The following is a 9,963-nucleotide window of genomic DNA, read 5'->3' as shown; positions in this document are numbered from 1 at the left end:
AATTTTTAAAAAGATGAATAAAAGAGCGGGTGTAATGTATCGAGAAAATGTTGACGCTGTATGTTTATTGCATTGGTTTTGAAAAACTTTTATTTTGCATCATTGGATTTTTTTAATGTGAGACCTTCTGTGGACAAAGCGTGGACACCCGTGGTGTGGACTAACAACTACATTCAACAAAGACAAACGTACATTACTGGAAGTCTCTGTGATATCCTGACAACCACAATCGTCCTCACAAATGACGTCAACATTTTCACTGCGGAGGACGCTGCTTCTCAAGAGATAATTAGTTAAATTAGTACTAACAACGTGAACTGGTACTGAAAAAATTCTTGTTAGGCAAAAAATAAGAAAATAGTAATAAATATATTAGTATAAATATATATAGTATTTTCTTCTTTATATATATATATATATATATATATATATATATATATATATATATATATATATATATATATATTATATATATATATATATATATATATATATATATATATATATATATATATATATATATATATATATATATATATTTACAGTACAGGCCAAAAGTTTGGACACACCTTCTCTTTTAATGTGTTTTCTTTATTTTCATGACTATTTACATTGTAGATTGTCACTGAAGGCATCACAACTATGAATGAACACATGTGGAGTTATGTACTTAACAAAAAAAGGTGAAATAACTGAAAACATGTTTTTAGAATTCTGGTTTCTTCAAAATAGCCACCCTTTGCTCTGATTACTGCTTTGCACACATTAATCCCACGCAGGATTATGTATAACATGCAAACTCCACGACTCAAACCTAGAATATATTATCATTATTGTTATTATTATTATCTACGTTGCATTTTTGGTGATATCCTTTAACGTTTCTTTAAGACAGCGATAACAAAAATGATAAATTGCACTAATGATGGCGCCGCTGTAGTGGCTGCTGGTTGCAGGAGCTCTGTGCTCCTTTGTGTTCTTGATGTTTCCCTCTTATTTTCCTGTGTTTTTTGCCTTTTGCTCCGGCCAATTTTCGGACTTATGCTGTGTTAGAATGTGTAAGTTATCACACAACTTTAGTATGCTTAAAGTCCGTTGCTATAGTTATTAGCTATTGTGCTCAAGCTGTACTTTTTCTATCTGTGCAAGGACAAAACTTCTTGTCTGAGGGGTGGCCTCAGCCGCAGATGTTATCTTTGTTTTAGCCCGCCAACAGTCAAAGACTTTAAGGACCTCAACGAAGATAAGACGACAGCACGCAGACGAAGCAGAGACAAGGCAAAATCACAAGGACCAGCACATTCTGTCACGTATTGTGCGTACTGGAACGGCTTTGCATGATATGTGTGACCACTCCTTTTAGAGGCGGCCTCAGTGATGTTGACTGGGGAACTTCTGAATAAATAGAGGGACGTGAGAGCTGTACCTTAGAGCAGTGGTCCCCAACCACGCGGTACCGGTCCGTGGATCGATTGGTACCGGGCCGCACAAGAAATATTAAAAAATAAAAATAAAAAATTAATAAATTTTTTTATTTTTTATATTAAACCAAAATAAAAAACACAAGATACACTTACAATTAGTGCACCAATCCAAAAAACCTCCCTCCCCCATTTAACACTCATTCACACAAAAGGGTTGTTTCTTTCTGTTATTAATATTTCTGGTTCCGACATTATATATCAATATAGATCAATACAGTCTGCAGGGATACAGTCCGTAAGCACACATGATTGTATTTCTTTATGACAAAAAATAAAAAATCCCCCCACCCCACCCCACCGTTACGTGGGACAAATTTTCAAGCGTTGACCAGTCCGCAGCTACAAAAAGGCCTTAGAGCGCAGGGCAAGACTGTGACTAAGTGTGCAGCTCCATGCGTTCTCCTCATGAGCTAAATTGAACTCTGTCTCTGCATGATTCCTTTCTTCTTGTCTGTTTAATAAATGTCGTCAGTGTTTGAACCTGACATGCTGTGATTTTTTTGGTTAACTCTTGGGTCCACCTCAGGGGGGGGCCTTTGGGCCACGGCCACGTTTGTACCCAATGTGGACCAGCTGCTGGCTCTCCGCCACGCCGGAGTCCGCGTGGAGAGACCGGAGGAGATGCGGGGAAAAAGACGGGGCTTTGGAGCTGGTGAAGTGTATTTCTGGTATTGTCACCCCCTCCCAGGCAGGAGGGCGACACGGCAGATTGCCCCCCCCCCCCCACCCTCCGAAAAAAATGGAGTCCTGAAATGTAATGGAAGCCAATTTATTCGACAGCCTTAGTACATGTAAGGTACACATGGAAGTATTGTTTGTGCTTCGACACTCGCAAACATACGTTCCCAACAAGTTCAGGGACGGACTAATGTTTTCAAGAAAAAGCGTTTGGAAAAGAAATCAATGGCTTTGACAAGTTAATCCTATACAACAGGAGAAAAAAAAATACACAATTAAGCGTTTGCGGCACAGAAAATGCATTATAGTGCAATATTCAACTTGCTGGGCTGTGGGAGCAGGGAAGGGATGGAGGCAATAAACGTGGGTTTTTAAATTGTCTTTTTTTTTTAGTCTTGCAAAGCCATTCACCATTGGAAGGGGGTTTTACATCGCACCAGAGGAAAAAATCAGGGTAAAGAAACAATACATTTCTTTTTTTTGTTGTTGTTTCCGACTGACTACTAAACAAGCTACGCACGTCACAAACACAGCGGCTTCGCATCGGCTGGGATGGATAAAGAAAAAGTTAGCACTACTTCACAGTCCCAAATATCACGAGTCAACAGTGAGACGCTAAACGACAACATGAGGCGCGTACACAACACTACTCGGTGCATGATGCAACAACCTTGCTAAAATCATGAGAAGACGGGATACAATACTGAAATATAACCGGCCCCCTGGCTACAAGCACGGGATGATAGCGACTTGATTTGGATACTTCTTCAAGTTGGCTGTCGGAGAAAAAGCCGGAAAGTTGTCATGATAATTGTAAACTCCGTAAATGTTTATGAGATAACCTTCACTAATAATATGATCAATTACAGCGCAACCCGTTTTTAGCTTTGCATATTTACTTGTCATCTTATAGACGTATGGAGAATGGGTGATAATTAATCATTTTTTTTTATATTATATTTTTTTATATATGTACACATCTTTCTCCCATTAGCTAAGATGTGGGGAAATAATAAATAAATGAGTGAATTATATATTTTTGAATTTGAATTTTCTCTAGTGACTCAAAGCGCTTTACATAGTGAAACCCAATATCTAAGTTACATTTAAACCAGTGTGGGTGGCACTGGGAGCAGGTGGGTAAAGTGTCTTGCCCAAGGACACAACGGCAGCGACTAGGTTGACAGAAGCAGGGATCGAACCTGGAACCCTCAAGTATGCTGGCACGGCCACTCTTACCAACTGAGCTATACCGCCCCGTGCATTGCGTTGCTGTAGTAAAATCCAGGCTCGTCCTCCCATGCTTTTATTTTGAAGGCTACCTACTACGAGGGATGTGAACAGCTCACAATTCAATTGTAATCCAATTCTTTGGGGTAATGATTTTGATTCGGAATACAAACCGATGTCCGTAATATATTATTTGCTGCAAAAATTATAAAATATTTTCAAACAAACTTACAAAAGCTCCTCTACGGATTGATTGAGACTTGTATTAGTAGATTGCACAGAACAGTACATATTCCGTACAATTGACCACTAAATGGTAACACCCGAATACGTTTTTCAGCTTGTTTAAGTCCACGTTAATCAATTCATGGTCAAATTCATGGTATGAAAAAAAATCTAATAAAAAGTCGATTCTTGAAAATTTTTAATCGGTTCATTTTCCGTAAATAATAAGAATTGGGATTCTGTTTTGAATCAATTTATTTCCAGCACCCCGACCGACTATTGTCCTAAACAGGAAGTCTAAATGACGGGACAGTAAAAAAAAAATTGATTAACATAAAAATTGCGATTCTATTCATTATTATTCGGAATTGATTCAACATTTTTAAAAATCGATTTTTTAAAAATACGTTTTTTGTGGCCATCTCAGGATCTTTTGTAGCCTGTAACCCGTTTTGAAAAGGTTTCTACTACAGTATATTTCGTACCCCAAATAATTTAATTTAATCGGTTTTTGAATGGAAATTTGGGTTTAATCCAGAATCGTTTCACAATTGAATTGTCAACCCAAAGAATCGGAATCAAACTGAATCGAGAGTTGCAAGATTCACATCCCCGTTAACGACTCCAAGTGTTTATGTTGTTGTCAATATTGCAACACGTCAACATAAACGGACCTATTTTGTCGATATAAGCTAACCATCTAAGTCTTAAGTGTGCACTTGTTAGTAATAAGAACGTGATGAGTTTGTGGACATAAACGGTCGCGACTAGAGCGGGTTCCACTGCATTCGATCCCCAGCCTTTTATCGACTTTAAAAATCCATAAGTCCCGTTTGTGAGCACTAGGGGGCAGCAGCTCAGAAAGAGGAAGTGAGAGTTCCAAAGTAATAGTGCAGTGAATTTGCATAGATTGAGCTGATCAACTTGTGTGTGAATATTCTCATTCATGGAGTCTTGTCCTCGGGGCGCTGAGTCCATCGCAACGTTGTCTGGAAGACGTTTCACCTCCATCAGCTCACGCTCAAAGGTAGAGCATTTCTAGTCTGGACTAGAAAGGACGGACTACACTAGAATGTTGTGGCTTGTGCAGCCCTTTGAGACACTTGTGATTGAGCGCTATGTAAATAAACTTTGATTGATTGATTGATTGATTGGGCAGACCAGGCTAGATAGGGCAGTTACGGGTCTGGACTACAGCTGTCCTATCTGGTCTTTGAACATGGACTGGGATAAAGTCTCGACTTCATCAGATCTAGTCTACAATGCAACTGTCTAGAGATTGTAACTGTCCTATCTAGTCTGGTGTGTCTTTTCTCAATAGGACATCACTAGTCTAGACTATGCTAGACAGCACAGCTCTGGTCTAGAATAGAAAGGACAAAGTAGACTAGGTCGGACAGCTAGAGTCTATATTAGATAGGAGAGACTTGACAGAGCAGCTCTATCTATATTAGACTAGATAGGACAGCTCTAGTCTAGGCTATGCTCGACAGGAGAGCTCCAGTCGAGAATAGATAGAACATAGTAGACTAGATCGGACAGCTAGAGTCTATATTAGATGGGACAGACTTGACAGAACAGCTTTATTCCATGTTAGACTAGATCGGACAGCTCTAGTCCAGACTAGATAAGACAGACCAATCTTAATAGGTGACTTACAGTAGTACTTACTCGATAGGATGTCTGGATAAGATAGCACTTGACCGGACTCGACTACTAAGCAAAGACTGCACTGTATCGGACAGCTAAACCCTATACTAGATAGGACAGACTAGACTAGATAGGACAGCTCGAGTCTGGACTAGATAGGACAGACCGACCAGATAGGACAGCTCTAGTCCAGACTAGATAAGACAGACCAGACCTAATAGGAGACTCACAGTAGTACTTACTCAATAGGACGTCTGGATAAGATAGAACTTGACCAGACTCGACTACTAATCAAAGACTATGTCGGACAGCTACACACTATATTAGATAGGACAGCTCGAATCTGGACTAGATAGGACAGCCCGACCAGATAGGACAGCTCTAGTCCAGACTGGATAAGACAGCCCAGACCTAATAGGAGACTCACAGTAGTACTTACTCGATAGGACATCTGGATAAGATAGAACTTGCCTAGACTCGACTACTAATCAAAGACTAGACTATGTTCTGACAGCTACACTCTATATTACATAGGACAGATCGAGTCTGGACTAGATAGGACAGACCGACCAGATAGGACAGCTGTAGTCTAGGCTAGCTGGGACAGAATAAACTAGATAGGACAGCTCTAGATAAGATAGAACTTGACTACACTCGACTACTAATCAAAGACTACACTACAACGGACAGCTACACTCTATACTAAATGGGACAGCTCGAGTCTGGACTAGATAGGACAGACCGACCAGATAGGACAGCTGTAGTCTAGACTAGCTAGGACAGAATAAACTAGATAGGACAGCTCTAGATAAGATAGAACTTGACCAGACTCGACTAATAATCAAAGACTAGACTACATCGGACAGCTACACTCTATACTAGATAGGACAGCTCGAGTCTGGACTAGATAGGACAGACCGACCAGATAGGACAGCTGTAGTCTAAGCTAGCTGGGACAGAATAAACTAGATAGGACAGCTGTAGTCTAGACTAGATAGGACAACGACAGTCTGGACTAGACAGGGTAGCTCTAGTCTATACCCGTATTTTGACTTTACCCGTTTCCATATCTTTACCTTCCATGAAAAAAAAAAGTTCACACATGTGACACAGTCTGTAAAAAGTCAGGCTTTCAAAATAAAAGCACGCCAGTAAAACACGGTTGGTTGACAAACGGTGATGCCCATGACACATTGCGTAAATAGGATTTTTACAAAGCAGCATCGGACACACCCAGGCTTTTTGTACGGTTTGTAACCCATGTTTTAAAAATGACATGAAAAGTGTTATACCCTTTTGTGTTCTCTTCGGCAGGTTGGGTTGAAAATCACTTATTTTGAAATGCATTCAATGCGTTTTCTTTATTTTCATGACTATTTACATTGTAGATTGTCACTGAAGGCATCACAACTATGAATGAACACATGTGGAGTTATGTACTTAACAAAAAAAGGTGAAATCACTGAAAACATGTTTTATATTCTAGTTTCTTCAAAATAGCCACCCTTTCCTCGGATTACGGCTTTGCCCACTTTGGCATTCTCTCGATGAGCTTCGAGCACACCTGTGAAGTGAAAACCATATCAGGTGACTTCCTCTTGAAGCTCATGGAGAGAATGCCAGGAGTGTGCGAAAAAATAATCCGAGCAATGGGCGGCTATTTTGAAGAAACTAGAATATAAAACCTGTTTTCAGTAATTTCACCTTTTTTTTGTTAAGTACATAACTCCACATGTGTTCATTCATAGTTGTGATGCCTTCAGTGACAATCTACAATGTAAATAGTCATGAAAATAAAGGAAACGCATTGAATGAGAAGGTGTGTCCATGTTGACGAGACCAGAGCTGTCCTATCTAGTGTAGGAACAAGAACTCGGACTAGAGGCGAAAGGTCTTCCAAGACAATGCGAAAATTCCCTTCGACCCACCGAGGAATCTGAGAAACCTCAGAGCGGAAAGTGGCGGGGTTTTTTTTCTTTCAGTAGAGTATCCGAACACAACATTTTAGGAAAAAAGCTAGCTCCTAAAAAATAAACCCACATCCACACGGGATACAAACACAGTAAACAGTCCACACAAGTCCAAGCATGCTACTTGATACAAACATCTCAAATGGCCAGCGACTTCCTCTCCAGGTGAATATATGAATATATATATATTGCATGTTGATTGATATGCTATATTTTACAACATTTCAACTCTCCACCTGCCTCTGACAATATTCCCGGAGGGTTTTACAGCATACACTTTCATATTTTGGTATGATCCATCTTACATGGCCGTCTGGTTTGGGATATTTCAATATTCGTTGCATCCATTTGCAAAAAAGAGAATACTTTTAGTTTGAACATATATATTTTTTTTCTTGTCTTTTTTTTTCCACCCCCCCAACTTATTCTCGAGCAAGATGCACACACAATAAATAAACGACGTAAAAGGAGGAGAGAGAGATGTGACTCATTGAAGTTTTTTTTTTTTTTAACTTGTCACTTCTTCGTCTGGTTTGTTCATGGTCTTCAGCTGCTCCAGCAGGCTGGTGGGGGTGAAAATGTTGGTGGATCCTGAAGACACACACACAGACACACAGACACACAAACACACACAAATGCAGTATTAATACAGGATTGAGGACAGGCACAAGTACATGTGTTTCTAGCTTTTGCTTACAAAGGACTACTCCTATCATGTCTAAATCTTGAATTACTTTGTATTTTTAACTATCAATAATATTACAGATGATGATAATCATCACTCTCATACATTTTCTACATTAAAATGCTCAAGTCAATCCAATGTAGAGTACTTTAATATACGCTACCGTTCAAAAGTTTGGGGTCACCCAAACAATTTTGTGGAATAGCCTTCATTTCTAAGAACAAGAATAGACTGTCGAGTTTCAGATGAAAGTTCTCTTTTTCTGGCCATTTTGAGCGTTTAATTGACCCCACAAATGTGATGCTCCAGAAACTCAATTTGCTCAAAGGAAGGTCAGTTTTGTAGCTTCTGTAACGAGCTAAACTGTTTTCAGATGTGTGAACATGATTGCACAAGGGTTTTCTAATCATCAATTAGCCTTCTGAGCCAATGAGCAAACACATTGTACCATTAGAACACTGGAGTGATAGTTGCTGGAAATGGGCCTCTATACACCTGTGTAGATATTGCACCAAAAACCAGACATTTGCAGCTAGAATAGTCATTTACCACATTAGCAATGTATAGAGTGTATTTCTTTAAAGTTAAGACTAGTTTAAAGTTATCTTCATTGAAAAGTACAGTGCTTTTCCTTCAAAAATAAGGACATTTCAATGTGACCCCAAACTTTTGAACGGTAGTGTATATTAAACAAAACTTCAACGTATTAGTTTTTCATATCGACAACAAAGCAGATGTGTGTCATATCCAATAGCACAGTAGCATTAATACTCTTAGAATTAGGACTGGGACAATAAAACGATATCAATATGTATCACAATGGACATGTAATCAATAATGGCGAAAAATTTGTTTGATAAAACGTTCGATATATATATATATATATATATATATATATATATATATATATATATATATATATATATATATATATATATATATATATATATATATATATATATATATATATATATATATATATATATATATATATATATATAATTATATGTATGTACATACAAACCCCGTTTCCATATGAGTTGGGAAATTGTGTTAGATGTAAATATAAACGGAATACAACGATTTGCAAATCCTTTTCAACCCATATTCAGTTGAATGCACTACAAAGACAAGATATTTGATGTTCAAACTCATAAACTTTTTTTTTTTGTTGCAAATAATAATTAACTTAGAATTTCATGGCTGCAACATGTGCCAAAGTAGTTGGGAAAGGGCATGTTCACCACTGTGTTACATGGCCTTTACTTTTAACAACACTCAGTAAACGTTTGGGAACTGAGGAGACACATTTTTGAAGCTTTTCAGGTGGAATTCTTTCCCATTCTTGCTTGATGTGCAGCTTAAGTTGTTCAACAGTCCGGGGGTCTCCGTTGTGGTAATTCACGCTTCATTATGTGCCACACATTTTCAATGGGAGACAGGTCTGGACTACAGGCAGGCCAGTCTAGTACCCGCACTCTGTTACTATGAAGTCACGCTGTTGTAACACGTGGCTTGGCATTGTCTTCCTGAAATAAGCAGGGGCGTCCATGATAACGTTGCTTGGATGGCATCATGTGTTGCTCCAAAACCTGTATGTACCTTTCAGCATAAGTTACCCATGCCTTGGGCACTAATACACCCCCATACCATCACAGATGCTGGCTTTTGAACTTTTGCGCCTTTAACAATCCGGATGGTTCTTTTCCTCTTTGTTACAGAGGACATGACGTCCACAGTTTCCAAAAACAATTTGAAATGTGGACTCGTCAGACCACAGAACACTTTTCCACTTTGCATCAGTCCATTTTAGATGAGCTCGGGCCCAGCGAAGCCGGCGGCGTTTCTGGGTGTTGTTGATAAATGGGTTTGGCTTTGAATAGTAGAGTTTTAACTTGCACTGACAGATGTAGCGACCAACTGTAGTTACTGACAGTGGTTTTCTGAAGTGTTCCTAAGCCCATGTGGTGATATCCTTTACACACTGATGTCGCTTTTTGATGCAGTACCGCCTGTTACGTGCAGTGATTTCTCCAGATTC

At 38.9% G+C, this 9,963-nt stretch overlaps 1 protein-coding gene across 2 annotated transcripts in view; it reads right to left on the bottom strand.

Annotated features, from left to right (window-relative positions):
- Nucleotides 1-7,018: 7,018 nt before the first annotated feature.
- LOC133638690 (syntaxin-binding protein 1) overlaps nt 7,019-9,963 on the bottom strand; it is a 99,610-nt gene continuing 96,665 nt past the window's right edge. For both annotated transcript variants that reach the window (XM_062031541.1, XM_062031542.1), the window contains one exon: nt 7,019-7,828. Coding sequence is in view for 1 of the 2 variants with exons in the window: in XM_062031542.1 (XP_061887526.1) it covers nt 7,746-7,828 (83 nt within the window). In the remaining variant the exon portion in view is untranslated. The remainder of the gene's footprint in view (nt 7,829-9,963) is intronic.

The sequence above is a fragment of the Entelurus aequoreus genome, linkage group LG21, assembly GCF_033978785.1.
Source record: "Entelurus aequoreus isolate RoL-2023_Sb linkage group LG21, RoL_Eaeq_v1.1, whole genome shotgun sequence".
NCBI lineage: Eukaryota > Metazoa > Chordata > Actinopteri > Syngnathiformes > Syngnathidae > Entelurus > Entelurus aequoreus.
This window is presented reverse-complemented; position numbering and strand designations above follow the sequence as displayed.